Below are 17,129 nucleotides of genomic sequence, written 5' to 3'. Positions count from 1 at the left end.
AGGTTTACAAGTGCTCTCTTCTGTCAGTTCTACCCTCTTCTCTGTTGTTTTTTTTTTTTTTTGCGGTACGCGAGCCTCTCACTGTTGTGCTCTCTCCCGTTGCGGAGCACAGGCTCCGGACGCGCAGGCTCAGCGGCCATGGCTCACGGGCCCAGCAGCTCCGTGGCATGTGGGATCTTCCCAGACCGGGGCATGAACCTGTGTCCCCTGCATCGGCAGGCGGACTCTCAACCACTGCGCCACCAGGGAAGCCCCTAACTTATTTTATAGATGATATTGGTGATGGTGGTGAGGTGAGGGGAGGGTTTGGCATGTCTTGTTTCTCTCTTGTTTCATAGGATCCTTAAATTTTCTTTCTTATTTACTTCTTTCATTTACTGCCCCATCTATAATGGGTTACCACCTTTTTTAATGTATTTGATTTTCCTCCAAAAGTAATGCTTTTCTGAGGTGGCCACTTCTGGTCCTGTTTACTTTCAGTCTCTTTCCCTGTGAACCACCAAGTCCTAACCTGTGTTCAGTATTTGTCCCTTGGCATTGGGCTTTCTCTTCTGGAGTGTGATTTTGTTTGTGCTTGATCTAAGTCGTTTGTACCCCTCTGTTCTCTTTCATGGGGTCACTTAAGCTTCCCTCTCGTATTGTCTGTAACCACAGGCTTGAAGTGATAGGCAACAGGAACTCTGATAAAGCAAGTCATTTGAAGGTTGTGGTATTTATTTTTTGTCTCCTAGTAATCTTGCAGACATGAGTCATGTGTGGCTTTATTTGTTCTCCTTGTTAATTGTATGCTTTGGAGGGGGGAGATTTGGGGAAGATTCAAATTCAGGTCATTGTCATCCTTCTCTATCTAAATTAGGATGTTTTAGATAATTTTTTTTTTTTTACAGGAACCCTCACAGGGACAATGTTGTGAATAAGTTTTAGTTGCTGTGGAACATCAGTATAGATGAAAATACTTTATACATGTCTTAAGTACTTACACAAGTATCATTATAATGATTTTTAAGAAGTTTGTTTAATCATAAAATCTACTGAAGCATTCTGGGTGAAGTATAGATTATTTTTTGCACACGTCACAACCTGTTCTCCATTAGTACAAAGTTTAAAAACTATTATTTAAAAACTTTGAATATGTTTCAAAAATATCAATTTTGAAGGTTCAGTTTTGTTGTGATTAAGGATTTTTTTTGGTTAACTAATCAAAATATTTTTTGATATATATCTATAACATTAAAGGCAATTAAGGTTGAAATAGAGGGAAACATTTATTATTTGAGTCATCTTTATCATTCTTCTTTGCTTTGTGATATGTTTTGAAATTAAGACATACTCATTTTTCATTTATCAGATGCATACTTCTACTGGAGGAGGATTTTGTGACTGTGGAGACACAGAAGCATGGAAAACGGGCCCTTTTTGTATAAGTCATGAACCTGGAAGAGCAGGTACCACAAAAGAGGTAAGAATATTGCTATTTTTTTAATTGCTAACTATTTTAAGGTTGATGAAATTAAATAGACATAAATGTTATGTGTATGGGTTAAGCCGAATTCCATTGATAATCCTGATTTTTATGTTCTAATATTTAAATGTAAGGAGTTTTATTTGACTCTAGAGAATTTAAGTGTTTGATAATTATATTCCATATTTCTCTAAAGAAGGAATGAATTTACAATGAAAAGATGAACTTAGAATACTTTTTTGTTAAGCAATTTGATGAGTAAACAATATATTAACCTAAAAGAGCAAATGGAAGTAGTTATTAATAGATAGGAGAATATAATGAATTAGAAAACAGTAGAATTGACACATAAATTCCATAATTGCTTTTCTTAAAGAAAAAAACGTCAGCAAACTGATTGTCCACTATACGTCCTAATCAAGAAAAAAAACTGCGAGCAAGCCCAGATGTAGACCGTTAAAAAGGAATGGGAAAATAACCATAGAACTACAGATACAGAAGGATTGTAAAAGGCTCCTTATATGACTCTGAACAAATACATTTGAAAATAGATTCTTCTTTTATCAGACAGTATTAAGTGCCATAATTTATTCAAAAACAGAGAAAACTTGAATAGGCAGTAACCATTGAAGAAATTTAGAAAATCGTCACAAGAAAGTACTTCCTAAAAAATGCCATGCTCTAATAGTTTTACAGAGGAATCCTTTTCAAAACTTAAGGAATAAATAGTTTTTGTACTCTTTAAACTGTTCCTGATAACTATAGCGTTGAATACTCTTAGGGTATATATTTTGATCTCTTAAGTACCATTTCCCACTAAAAGAAATCAGGGCTTTTTGTAAAACTGCCTGATTCCACATGTGAGTTAGGGAATAGATAAGGTAGGCTTGTGAGGATGGGTTTGTGTCAAAACCTAAAACCCAGTTTGAAAAGGCTCCCACTGACCTGAGTTGGACAATTGGGGCATCAGAAAAACAATAATAAATAACCACTATGATTGATTGAATCATACTTAATATATAAAAATCCATGAGTTTCTAATAATGAAACTTACATAAGAACTAAATAGAATAAAACTTGTTTGTTGCCATGCAGTGGTTATTGTATCATTTCCTTACTCTAAAAACTGGTAATTGAAGGGAATGGACTAAACGTTTATTCTACCTTTACAACAGGAATTATATTTCATTGTAAGCAAGTATCTCCAGTTCATGAGGTAAAGCTCTTCTTTCTACAGGAATGCTAGCTAATAGAGAAGGAATAATAGAATTAGAAAAATCAACATTTTGCAAACCCTAAGGAAATATTTGATTTAGACAAAGATCATTAATGGATGCTAAAACCCTTAAAACTTGAATTGATGAGGAACAATATGGGCATGGTTCTGAATTACCATCTCATAGATTACTTGCTAGTCATAAGGGAAAAAACAAAACTGTACAGTGAGGCGGGCAGGGGAGGGCATCATACTGTTGTCACCTGAAACCAGTCATCAGTATTAGCATCATCATGAATATTGGGTTGATATGGCATAATGAGCCTCCTCGTATGATGTAAAATACAGTACATAGTTTAACATCTGAAAATCAGTTAATGTAATACTATATAAATAGAATAAAAAACAAAGCCACATGATCATTTCTGTAGATGCAGCAAAAGCTTTTGACTAAATCCAACACACTTTCATGATAAGAAGACTTAAACTTATAGGGACTTCCCTGGTGGCACAGTGGTTAAGAATCGCCTGCCAGTGCAGGGGACACGGGTTGGAGCCCTGGTCTGGGAAGATCCCACCTGCTGTGGAGCAGCTAAGCCTGTGTGCCACAACTACCGAGCCTGCGCTCCAGAGCCCGCGAGCCACAACTACTGAGCCCACGTACCATAACTACTGAAGCCTGCATGCCTAGAGCCCGTGCTCTACAACAAGAGAAGCCATCGCAATGAGAAGCCCGCGTACCGCAACGAAGAGTAGCCCCCGCTTGCCTCAACTAGAGAAAGCCCGCACACAGCAACAAAGACCCAACGCAGCCAAAAATAAATGAATAAATAAATAAATAAATTTTAAAAAAGACGTAAACTTATAATAGAAGAGAACTTCCTTAACCTGATAGAGGGCATTTATGAAAAACTCACAACTATAATTATATTGTATACTTTCCCCCTAAGATCAGGAATAAGGCAGATTCTGCTTTTGCCACAGAGCATATCCATTCAATATTGTAGTGGAGGTTCTAGCTGGGGCAGTTAGGCAAGAAAAAGAAATAAAAAGCACCCAGATTGGAAAGGAAGAAGTAAAACTAGCTCTGTTTGCAGATGACATGATTTTGTATATAGAAAATCCTAAGGAATCCACTAAAACATTATTAGAACTAATAAATTCAGCACAGTTGCAGGATATGAGATAATTATACAAAATTACTTGTGTCTATGCATTAGTAATGAACAATACAAAAATGAAATTAAGAAAAAAGAAGTACAAAATTTATTTAATTTGAGAAGATATATGCACCCTTAATGTTCATTGCAGCATTATTTACAATAGCCAAGATATGGAATCAACCTGAGTGCCCATCAATAGCTGAATGGATAAAGAAGATGTGGTGTGTCTGTGTAAATATACACACATACACAAAATGGAATATTACTCAGCCATAAAAAAATGAAATATTGCCATTTGAGACAAAATGGATAGACCTAGAGGGTGTTACGCTAAGTGAAATAAATCAGACAAAGACAAATACTGTATGATTTCACTTATATGTGGAATCTAAAGAACAAAACAAATGAACAAACATAACAAAACAGAAACAGAGTCACAGATACAGAGAACAAGTGTTTGCTAGAGGGGATGGTGTTAGGGGGAGGAAAAAAATAGGTGAGGGAGGTTAAGAGGTACAAACTTTCCGTTACAAAATAGGTTATGGGTATGAAGTGTACAGTGTGGGGAGTATAGTCAGTAATTATATAGTATCTTTGTATGGTGATAGATGGTGACCATTTATTATCAAATATATATCAGATCACTATGTTGTATACCAGGAACTAACATAGTATTATAGGTCAACTATACTTCAAAAACAAACAAATAAATTCATAGAAAAAGAGATCAGATTTGTGGTATCAGAGGCAGGTGGTGGGAGGAGGGGGAATTGGATGAAGGTGGTCAAAAAAGTATAAACTTCTAAGATAAATAAGTACTGGGGTATAATGTACACCATGATTAAAATAATTAACACTGCTGTGTGTTATATGTGAAAGTTGTTAAGAGAGTAAACTCTGAGTTCCCACCACAAGGAAAAAATATTTTTTCTTTTATTTTGTATCTATATGACTTGGTGGATGTTGACTAAACTTATTGTGGTAATCATTTCATGATGTATTTAAGTCATATCATTATCCTGTACACCTTCAACTTATACAGTGCTATGTCAATTATATCTCAAAACTGGAAGAAAAAATATAAAAAGAAATAGATTCTAATGTTGTTTATGTAAAACAATAAATTCAAATGGACTCTTCTGATTGAATTTGGATAAATTTTAATTAAAGAGGAACATTTTGGGACTGAGGCTTTGTCCAGTTATAAAGATTTGCACAGAAATCATGTAACAAATAATTGGGCATGGCATAAACTGTCTTGTTTTAACAAGACAATTTTTGGCAAACCTAAATATTTTCACAAGAATATATTTTTTTACTTGCATTAAAACATTTTTAGTATTTACTTTGTACTTATGGTCATTGACAGACTTTTGTTGAATATCCACTCCTTCAACATGTACAGTTTCTAAGGACAGTGTTGCATTTTTCTAATTGTTTCTCAGTGTCCCAGATTTAGGGAAGCAGATTTACAAAGATTTTACTTAAGTGCTGTTGTGTCACAGTTCTGGATTTAGTGCAGGCATATTTAGATGTGATCAGATCTTAACTTGTGCTAACATGTGCATGTCTTGATACTTCAAATCAACTCAGTTATATATAAAAGTAACGGGAAGAAAAATAAATTGGGACCCGGGGCTTACCTCAGAATTTATCTGACCTAAGGAAGAGAAAAGTAGTCATTTTAAAGTGTTCATTGCATCCTTTTGTATCTAGGGGATGAGCATGCAGGGGCTGAAAGCTTCGTTGCCTGGAAAGAATTTAGCAGTAGTAGATCTTTTATGTACTTAGAGACATCTGTGTGTATTTCTCTGGAAGCCTATGGGAGATTTTTTGTTTGTTTGTTTGTTTTTATGGAGGCTTTGTTACGTAGCACGATTAGTTAAATCATTGGCCATTGGCAATTGATTCAACCTCTAGCCCCTCTGGGGTTGGGGATGGGACTGAAAGTTGCAGCCTTCTAATCACAAGGTTGGGTCTCCAGGCAACCAGCCCGCATCCTTAGGTGCTTTCTAAAAGTCACCTCATAAACATAACAAAAGACAGCCCCTACTTCTTCACTTGGGAAATTCCAAGGGTTTTAGGAGCTCTGTGCCAGAAACTGGGATGAAGATATTTCTTATTATAGATCACAGTATTAAAGGCCATGCTCCCCAAATTCAGCTACACATTCAGTACAGTTCCCCAGCTGGAAATTTTTTTTAGGTAATTGACAAGATGGCTCTAAAATTCATATGGAATTGTAAGGGACCCACAATAGCCAAAACAACCCTGGAAAAGAAGAACAAAGTTGGAGGACTCACACATCCCTCTTTTAAAACTTAATACAAAGCAACAGTAATCAAGACAGTGTGGTACTGGCATAATGATAAAAAATATAGATTAACAGAATAGATTTGAAATCCCAGAAATAAACCCACATGTCTGTGGTCAGCCATTTTTCAACAAGAGTACCAAGACCATTCACTAGGGTAAGAATAATCTTTTTACCAAATAGGACTGGGACAACTGGATATCCACATGCAAAAGAATGAATCTGGACCCCTAACTCACACCAACCACAAAAATTAACTCAGAATGGATCAAAGACCTAAAAATAAGAGCAAAAACGATAAAACTCTTACAAGAAAACATAGGGATAAATCTTTATTACCTTGGATTTGGCAATAGATTCATAGATGTAACACCAAAAGCATTAGTAATAAAAGAAAAAAAACCTTAAATTGAACTTCATCAAAATTAAACACTATTGGGCTTCCCTGGTGGCGCAGTGGTTGAGAGTCCGCCTGCCGATGCAGGGGACACGAGTTCGTGCCCCGGTCCGGGAAGATCCCACATGCCGTGGAGCGGCTGGGCCCGTGAGCCATGGCCACCGAGCCTGCGCATCTGGAGCCTGTGCTCCGCAACAGGAGAGGCCACAACAGTGAGAGGCCCGCGTACCGCAAAAAAAAAAAAAAAAAAAAAAATTAAACATAAACACTTTTATGTTCCAAAGGACACTACCAAGAAAGTGAGAAGATAGTACACAGAATGAGAGAGAGATATTTGCAAGTCATATTATCCGGTAAAAGGAACTGGTATGTTGAACTTACAAAGAACTCTTAAAACTTAAAAATAAAAAGACAACCCAGTTTTTTTTTTCTTTTTTTTTAGTGGTGGCATTTTATTATTTTATTTTATTTCATTTCATTTCACTGTGTGACTTGCAGGATCTTAGTTCCCCAACCAGGGGTTGAACCTGTGCCCTCTACAGTTAAAGCGCGGAGTCCTAACCACTGGACAGCCGGGGAATTCTTTGCAACCCAGTTTTTAAAATGGGCAAAGGATCTGAATATGAATTTTTTCAGAGAATATACAAAATAACCAATAAGCACATGAAAAGATGCTCAACATCATAAGTCATTAGAGAAATGCAAACCAAAACCATAATGAAATACTTCTTAATACCCGCTAATGGCTATAATCAAGAAGCAGGTAATAACAAGTGTTATTCGAACTCTCAGACACTGCTGGTGGAAATGTAAAATGGTGCACCCACTTTGGAAAGAGGCAGTTCTTCAACCTGTGAAATGTAGAGTTACTACATGCCCCAGCAATTCTACTCCTAGACAGACTCAAAATAATTGAAAACAGGTGTTCAAATAATTATTTATACATGACAGTTCATAGCATTATTCATAATAGTGTTATTATTATAATAAAACAGTGTTATACAATAATAGTATTATTATTCTTAATAAAAATTAGAAACAGTCCAAATGTTCATCAGCAGATAAATGGATAAGCAAATGTGGTTAGGTTATATCCATTACAGTGGAATATTATTTGGTTATAAAGGGGAATAAAGTGCTGAAATATACTTCAATTTAGAGGAACTCTCTGAAAACATTATGCTAAGTGAAAGAAGCCAGTTACAAAAGACCACATATTACATGATTTCAGTTATATGAAATGTCCAGAATAGAACATCCGTAGGGACAAAAACTAGATTAGTGATTTTTTAGGTCTATGAGGATGGAGACCTTGTGGGTGTGATCATTAAAGGTTTTTTGTATTTTTTTTTTTTTTTTGCGGTATGCGGGCCTCTCACCGTTGTGGTCTCTCCCGTTGCGGAGCACAGGCTCCGGACGCGCCGGCTCAGCGGCCATGGCTCACAGGCGCAGCTGCTCCGCGGCATGTGGTATCTTCCCAGATCGAGGCACGAACCCGTGTCCCCTGCACTGGCAGGCGGACTCTCAACCACTGCGCCACCAGGGAAACCCTTGTATGTTTTTTTGAGTTGATGAAAATTTTCTAAAACTGACTATGGTAATAGCTGCACATAAAAACCATTGAATAGTATATTTTTAGTGAATTATATGGTATGTGAATTTATCTCAAGCTGCTAAGAAATTGAAGTACATAGTCTTACTAATGACATATTCTTGCTAAAAATGTTTTACCTGAACTTAATAAAGCCTTGAGATCTAACTTCTAGTTTATAGGAAATACAGGAGAGAGATGAACAAGATAAAGAATACCGCAAGGAAGATAAATATAATATATAGGACATTTCAAGATAAATCTAGAATGTAGGACTTTTTATAGGAAAAATTGGCCTGACCTCAGTCATGAAGAAAAGTCAAGGGGAGGGCATGAGAGATTCATTTAGATGTAAATGACTTGAGGCATAACCAAATGTGATAGACATTTGGGGAATAATTAGGAAACTTGAATATGGTCAAGATATCAGATAATATTTAAAAGTTATTGTTAATGTTATTAGATTATAATAAGGATATTAAGATTATATAAGGAAATGTCCATGTTAAATACATATTAAAGGGCTTCCCTGGTGGCGCAGTGGTTGAGAGTCTGCCTGCCGATGCAGGGGACACGGGTTCGTGCCCCGGTCCAGGAAGATCCCACATGCCGCGGAGCGGCTGGGCCCGTGAACCATGGCCGCTGAGCCTGCACGTCCAGAGCCTGTGCTCCGCAACAGGAGAGGCCACAACAGTGAGAGGCCCGCGTACCACAAAAAATCAATCAATCAATCAATAAATAAATATTAAAGTATTTAGGAGTAAAATATCATGATGACTATTTTTTACCTTAAAATAAGCAACAAAAAAGGAAGCATATATGGAAAAAAGAGTTACTAAATTTAGGTAAAAGTTGTTTTTATTATACCGGTTTCTCTGTTTCTCTGTATTTAAAAAAAAGATAAAAAATAAATAAAAATCACTCGATTACTTAAACACTACACAAATAACAAAAACATACAAATTGTTCCTGAACACAGAGGGCAGAAGAGGGAAATTTTCCAAATTTGTTATATAAAGCCAACATTATGTTGACTTCAGATCTGACATAATATGGAATTTATAAATCAGTTGTATTAATAATTGTTATGCTGAAAGCCTAAATAAAACTAACAGGTAAAATCAAGTTTGACAGAATAATATAATCATGCCTACGTTCCTAGAATGAACTGTTTTTGGAATTCATCTGTGAAACTGTTTATGCCTGGCACTTTTTGGGAAAGTAGCTCTTTGATAAGATTTTCAGTTTCTTCCAGAATTATTGGCCTCAAATCAAAAGCTGTTAATCATGCTTGATGATGAAGCACTAGTGTATTCCCATTATAGATAGAGACAGGATAAGGAAATTCACTATTGCTCTTATTATTTACCGCTATTCTGGAAGTCAGTCAAATAGACAAACAGAATGAACTAAAATACATAAATATTGGAGAGGAGGCAAAATAGTCATGATTTATACCTTGACAACCCAAGAAAATTAACTGAAAAAGAATTAGAAACTATAGTAGAGTTTAGTTAGGTTGTTAGTTATGGAACTTACATACTAAAAATCATAGTTCAATGTATTCAACAAAATTTTTTTTTCAGGCAAGTCACTTTATTTATTTATTTACATATACATGTATCTATTCTTTTTCAAATTCTTTTTGCACTTAGGTTGTTACAGAAAAAATATTTCTTGAATGTCCTTAAAAGCAATAGCTTTTAGAAAATGTAGTGAAAGAAAAGATCCCATTTACTATACCATCAAAAAAAATAAAATACCTAGGGAAAAAACCAAGAAGAAATCTGCCAGGTCTGTTTTAAAACTATACTCCTGTAGGAGTATGGGCATGTAAGAAAAAAAAAAATCAGAAGACACATTTCATTCTTGGATTGGAAGGTTCAGTATTACAAACGATAAAAGTTTTTCCAAAATTAGTCCATAAATTCATTATATTCCCAATCAGAATAACAGCCAAATTCTCTTTTGGAACTTGACAAAAGTAATCAGAAGTTCTTCTGGAAAAATTTATGAGAATTGCCAGGAAAAACTGAAGAGTTATGAGTGTGAATAGATCCAACAGATTTTAAATGTATTAAAGAGCCATAGTAATCCAGACAATGTGACAGTTGGGACTAAAATTCAGATCTTTAGAATCTGGGCTCTAGCACATTTTTTTTTTTTAACCTTGAATTTGGAAATAATTTCAAATTTGTAAAAAGTTGCAAAAATAGAGTACAAAGAATATTCATATACTCTTTACCCATTCACCTATCATTAACGTATACCTTATCGTTCAGCACTCTATTTTTATTTATTTATTTTTTAAAAAATATTTATTTATTTATTTTGGCTGCTCTGGGTCTTAGTTGTGGCATTTCGGATCTTTAGGTGCGGCATGCAGACTCTTAGTTGTGGCATGCATTCAGGATCTAGTTCCCCAACCAGGAATCGAACCCGGGCCCCCTGCATTGGGAGTGCAGAGTCTTACCCACTGGACCACGAGGAAGTCCCTCAGCCCTCTATTTTTAGATTGCCTCTTCTCTCTTACTCATTTATTTGGCCTGATTCCAAATGATTATTCCTTCATTTGACAAATAAAAAATTTGCTTGATTAAATATCACCAGATGTCCCTTTCTATTCATTCTCTTGTTTCTGGTTTCTTTCTTTTTTGTTTTTTAAATAAATTTATTTATTTATTTTTGGCTGCATTGGGTCCTCATTGCTGCACACAGGCTTTCTCTTGTTGGGGCGAGGAGGGGCTACTCTTCATTGTGGTGTGTGGGCTTCTCATTGGGGTGGCTTGTCTCTGTTGCAGAGCAAAGGCTAGAGGTGCGCAGGCTTCAGTAGTTGTGGCTCACAGGCTCTAGAGTGCAGGCTCAGTAGTTGTGGCGCACAGGCTTAGTTGCTTCATGGCATGTGGGATCTTCCCGGACCAGGGCTTGAACCTGTGTCCCCTGCATTGGCAGGCGAATTCTTAACCACTGTACCACCAGGGAAGTCCCTCTTGTTTCTGTTTTAAGAACCTTTTCATTCTGATTATTTCCATTTCCTCCTCTGATATTTTTTTAAAGGGTATTGGAATATTTTAGCATATAGTCAGAGGGCTTTGTGGCTTGATTTTTATATCCTCTTCATTCCATAACTAATCATTCTAGAAAATTGTTTTCGTACTGTTTTGTGTTAAGTAGCTGAAGAATCCTTGGGAGTTAAATTGCTCATTGAGTTTACAAAACTAGCCTCCCTCTTCCTATATCATGGGATTCCAGTCTGTTGGTGGTTTTCCTGAGTCATATGGCCTCAGTACACTGAATTTAATCCTGAACTAACCTGATCTTCTTGGATTTCTTTGGTTTTCTAATTAGATTCCAAAGGTAGTTGGTCATTCAGTCTTATTCTGAAGGTAAAGCTGGATATTCTGCAATGACTCTAGATCTGATTCATGATCTAGATGTGAGAGAAGGACACTTATGGCTAGCATATAACTAATCAATTGCCACCCAACAGTCCTTTGTATTTCGCATTTGTTTCATCTCTGCTTTGGTGAATGTGAAATCCATACTCTGCCAGGCGTGTGTCATTGTGCCAACCATAATAGGGATTTACCAAATGTAATTAGACCTGGCTGATACTAATCAGCCCATCATCCAGCATTTGGCAGTATCTCTTAAAGTGTATTTAAGAGAAGTTTTTTTCTAGTCCTGCAGTACATTTCTGGGTTAATTTTTAAGGTTTTTAAAAATCTATTTTGATTATCACCCTTTTGTTCCCTCTAATGGACCTTCTTATTTTCTAAGCTATAAATGATTTATTTTAAAGTTTCTTCTGTACTTGAACTTCCCTGCTGGCGCAGTGGTTAAGAATCTGCCTGCCAGTGCAGGGGACATGGGTTCTATCCCTGGTCCGGGAAGATCCCACATGTCCTGGAACAACTAAGCCTGTGCACCACAACTACTGAGCCTGCGTTCTGGAGCCCGTGAGCCACAACTACTGAGCCCACGCTCCACAATTCCTGAAGCCCGTGTGCTTTAGGGCCTGTGCTCCACAACAAGAGAAGCCACCACAATGAGAAGCCCGCGTGCTGCAATGAAGACCCAACACAACCAAAAAATAAATTAAAAAAAAAAAAAGTTTCTTCTGTACTTACCAGACCTCTTCTGAAGAACTTAGCCTCTGATTGATACAGTATGGAAGTAATGAGTAGATTCTCTTAACTCTTTAATTCAGACTACTTTTCTGAGGAATTGAAAGGAAATATTGAGCTAAAAAAGATAAGAAATAGGAACATAGTGGATTAATATTGCTCTTAGTACCTTTGGCACTCTATTTTCTCTCTCTTTAGCAAAAGCTTCTGAGCAGAATCTCCAGAGGAAAGGTGACATATTGAGGAGATGGTAGAAATTAAAATAATAAAGCATTGGGGAGTGAGAAAGAATAGGTGCAAAAGAATAAATGTGTAGGTTAATGTTTTGGTCACCACAGAATAAAATACAGTTCATTAGTACGGTCTATAGCAGGTAGGTTAAAATTGAATATTAAAAGCATTGTACTGAATTTCTAGTGGATTGTGTGTGTGTGTGTGTGTGTGTGTGTGTGTGTGTGTGTGTGTGTGTCTTAAAGAGCTACTATGTTTCTTTTCCTGATTACTGCTTTGTTTAAACATCTTATTGGGCTGTAACTTGCATAATGTATTCAAGAATTCACCCATTTAAAGTATAACTTTAGTGCTTTTTTAACATGTACTTCATTCTTTTTTTTATGACCAAATAATATTCCATCGTATGGATTACATACCATTTTATTTATCCGTTCTTCAGTGTATGGAAATTTAGGTCGTTTCCACTTTCTGGCTATTATGAGTAATGCTGCTATAAATATTTGTGTACAAGTTTTTGTGCAGATATATGTTTTCATACTTCTTGGATAGATATCTAGGAGTAGAATTGCTGGGTCACATGGTAACTATACTTAACATTTTGAGCATCTCTCAGACTGTTTTCCAAATTGAACCATTTTACATTTCCACCAGCAGTGCATAGGGTTCAAATATCTCCACATCCTGGCCAATACTTATTGTTATCTCCCTTTTTGATTATAGACACCTTAGCAAGTATAGAGAGGTATCTCATTGTGGTTTTGATTTGCATTTCCATAATGGTTTATGACATAGAGCATTTAAATGTGTTTTTTTTTAGCTAATTGGTTTGAACAAGCCTTTTATTAAGGAAGTTGTATTTTGTAATGAAATTAACATTTTTTTCCCCCATGGGAGTCAAAAGCCCAGATTTTAGTCTTGCTTTTTATATCTGTTTAGAGGTTTTTTGACCTTGGATGGGACCTTTATCTTTTAAATGCCTTTAATTTTCTGCCTTAACAGAGTGGCTATAAGGATCAGTTGAAATAAATTAGTGAGAAAAGTTTTTGTCAGCTGGAGGGGATAACCACTCCCTATAACTCATTGTTCTCTGATGATATAATTATTCAGGCAGGGAAGAACATTCATAATGAAGAGCATCATAAAGGAGACCTCTGTGGTTTTGCCTTCTTGCCTTTCTGTCATCTGTAGCACCAACTTGGCCACAAGGAGTTAAGCTAAACTGATGTGAATAGCAGCCTCTTGAGTTGAAGTTAAATTCATTCCTGGAGGATGGTGTAAATGAACTCATTGAAATTATTGCTATAAATTAATAACATTATCTTTCTCATCCACTTACTTGTATACAACATTGGTAGTATGTTTTTCTATACTTTCTTGCAGAACTTACGCTGTCCGTTGAATGAAGAGGTAATTGACCAAGCCAGGAAAATATTCCCTTCAGTGATAAAATACATTGTAGAAATGACTGTATGGGAAGAGGAAAAAGAACTGCCTCCTCAACTCCAGATAAGGTGGGGGATTTTTTAAAAGGGAGAAGTTTTCATGATGGTTATTTATATTGCAAACGGGTGTTTGAAAAATGTCTTTGTTGTTATTTACTGCTTTAACTATCATTATGAAGATTTTATAGAGAATTGCCTCATTGAAATACTTCCAAAATGCCCATTTATATGAGATGGTCTCTTAAGACACTATACAGAAGTTAAGCCAAAGGAAGAGCCTAATCAGGAGCTTCAGATTTTTAAGAAAACACATTTTGGGGGTCTTGTTCTAAATGATTTACAAGGTCCTAGCAGCCATTCATCCCAGTAGGGAGTAAATTGCCCAGTGTGATACTGGCCTGGACCAACTTCCAGGTTCTCTGAGAGGTTTGTGAACAAAGGTGGGGACTTCGGAATACTGTGTCTCCCTTTAGTCCAAGTCTTTAGCTATTTTCTTGATCAGAAGTTTTGATGGGGGCCACATTCACAGAAAAATAGACGACATGAAAAGGCAGAGGGCTATGTACCAGATGAAGGAACAAGATAAAACCCCAGAAAAACAACTAAATGAAGTGGAGATAGGCAACCTTCCAGAAAAAGAATTCAGAATAATGATAGTGAAGGTGATCCAAGACCTTGGGAAAAGAATGGAGGCAGAGATCGAGAAGATGCAAGAAATGTTTAACGAAGACCTAGAAGAATTAAAGAACAGATAAAAAGAGATGAACAATACAATAACTGAAATGAAAACTACACTAGAAGGAATCAATAACAGAATAAGTGAGGCCAAAGAACAGATAAGTGACCTGGAAGACAGAATGGTGGAATTCACTGCTGCGGAACAGAATAAAGAAAAAAGAATGAAAAGAAATGAAGACAACCTAAGAGACCTCTGGGACAACATTAAATGCAACAACATTTGCATTATAGGGGTCCCAGAAGGAGAAGAGAGAGAGAAAGGACCCGAGAAAATATTTGAAGAGATTATAGTTGAAAACTTCCCTAACATGGGAAAGGAAAGAGCCACCCAAGTCCAGGAAAGGCAGAGTCCCATACAGGATAAACCCAAGGAGAAACACACTGCGACACATAGTAATCAAATTGGCAAAAATTAAAGACAAAGAAAAATTATTGGAAGCAGCAAGGGAAAAACAACAAATAACATACAAGGGAATTCCTATAAGGTTAACAGCTGATTTCTCAGCAGAAACTGTACAAGCCAGAAGGGAGTGGCATGATATACTTAAAGTGATGAAAGGGAAGAACCTACAACCAAGATTACTCTACCCAGCAAGGATCTCATTCACATTTGATGGAGAAATCAAAAGCTTTACAGACAAGCAAAAACTAAGAGAATTCAGCACCACCAAACCAGCTCTACAACAAATGCTAAAGGAACTTTTCTCTAAGTGGGAAACACAAGAGAAGAAAAGGACCTACAAAAACAAACCCAAAACAATTAAGAAAATGGTCATAGGAACATGCATATCAATAATTACCTTAAATGTGAATGGATTAAATACTACAACCAAAAGACACAGGCTCGCTGAATGGATACAAAAACAAGACCCATACATATGCTGTCTACAAGAACCCACTTCAGACCTAGGGACACATACAGACTGAAAGTGAGGGGATGGAAAAAGATATTCCATGCAAATGGAAATCAAAAGAAAGCTGAAGTAGCAATACTCATATCAGATAAAATAGACTTTAAAATAAAGAATGTTACAAGAGACAAGGAAGGCCACTACATAATGATCAAGGGATCGATCCAAGAAGAAGATATAACAATTATAAATATATATGCATCCAACATAGGAGCACCTCAATACTTAAGGCAACTGCTAACAGCTCTAAAAGAGGAAATCGACAGTAACACAATAATAGTGGGGGATTTTAACACCTCATTAACACCAATGGACAGGCCATTCAAACAGAAAATTAATAAGGAAACCCAAGCTTTAAATGACACAATAGACCAGATAGATTTAATAGACATCCAAAATCATATTAGCAAATTCCATCCAAAAACAGCAGATTACACTTTCTTCTCAAGGGCGCATGGAACATTCTCCAGGATAGATCACATCTTGGGTCACAAATCAAGCCTAAATAAATTTAAGAAAATTGAAATCATATCAAGCATCTTTTCTGACCACAATGCTATGAGATTAGAAATCAGTTACAGGGGAAAAAAACGTAAAAAGCACAAACACATGGAGGCTAAACACTACGTTTCTAAATAACCAAGAGATCACTGAGGAAATCAAAGAGGAAATCAAAAAATACCTAGAGACAAGTGACAATGAAAACACGATGATCCAAAACCTATGGGAGGCAGCAAAAGCAGTTCTAAGAGGGAAGTTTATAGCTATACAAGCCTACCTCAAAAACAAGTAACAATCTAACATTACACCTAAAGGAGCTAAAGAAAGAAGAACAAACCAAACCCAAAGTTAGCAGAAGGAAAGAAATCATAAAGATCAGAGCAGAAATAAATGAAATAGAAACAAAGAAAACCGTAGCAAAGATCAATAGAACTAAAAGCTGGTTCTTTGAGAAGATAAACAAAATTGATAAACCATTAGCCAGACTCATCAAGAAAAAGAGGGAGAGGACTCAAATCAATAAAATTAGAAATGACAAAGGAGAAATCACAACTGACATGGCAGAAATACAAAGAATTATAAGAGATTACGACAAACAACTATGCCAATAAAATAGACAACCTAGAAGAAATGGACAAATTCTTAGAAAGGTATAACCTTCCAAAACTGAACCAGGAAGAAATAGAAAATATGAACAGACCAATCACAAGTAATGAAGTTGAAACTGTGATTAAAAATCTTCTAACAAACGTCCAGGACCAGATGGTTTCACACGTGAATTTTGTCAAACGTTTAGAGAAGAGCTAACACCCATCCTTCTCAAACTCTTCCAAAAAATAGCAGAGGAAGGAGAGCTCCAAAACTCATTCTGTGAGGCCACCATCACCCTGGTATCAAAACCAGACAAAGATACTACAGAAAAAGAAAATTACAGACCAATATCACTGATGAATATAGATGCAAAAATCCTCAACAAAATACTAGCAAACAGAATCCAAAAACACATAAAAAGGATCATACACCACGATCAAGT

General features: G+C 36.2%; 1 protein-coding gene across 4 annotated transcripts in view; it reads left to right on the top strand.

Moving 5' to 3' along the window:
• The window catches only part of UBR1 (ubiquitin protein ligase E3 component n-recognin 1), a 167,584-nt gene that overhangs the window by 51,750 nt on the left and 98,705 nt on the right, over nucleotides 1-17,129 (top strand). For all 4 annotated transcript variants that reach the window (XM_060005097.1, XM_060005098.1, XM_060005096.1 and 1 more), the window contains 2 exons: nucleotides 1,349-1,459; nucleotides 13,885-14,015. In XM_060005097.1, coding sequence (XP_059861080.1) covers nucleotides 1,349-1,459; nucleotides 13,885-14,015 — 242 coding nt within the window. The remainder of the gene's footprint in view (nucleotides 1-1,348; nucleotides 1,460-13,884; nucleotides 14,016-17,129) is intronic.

This window comes from Delphinus delphis, chromosome 2 (assembly GCF_949987515.2).
Source record: "Delphinus delphis chromosome 2, mDelDel1.2, whole genome shotgun sequence".
NCBI classification, from domain to species: Eukaryota; Metazoa; Chordata; class Mammalia; order Artiodactyla; family Delphinidae; genus Delphinus; species Delphinus delphis.
This window is presented reverse-complemented; position numbering and strand designations above follow the sequence as displayed.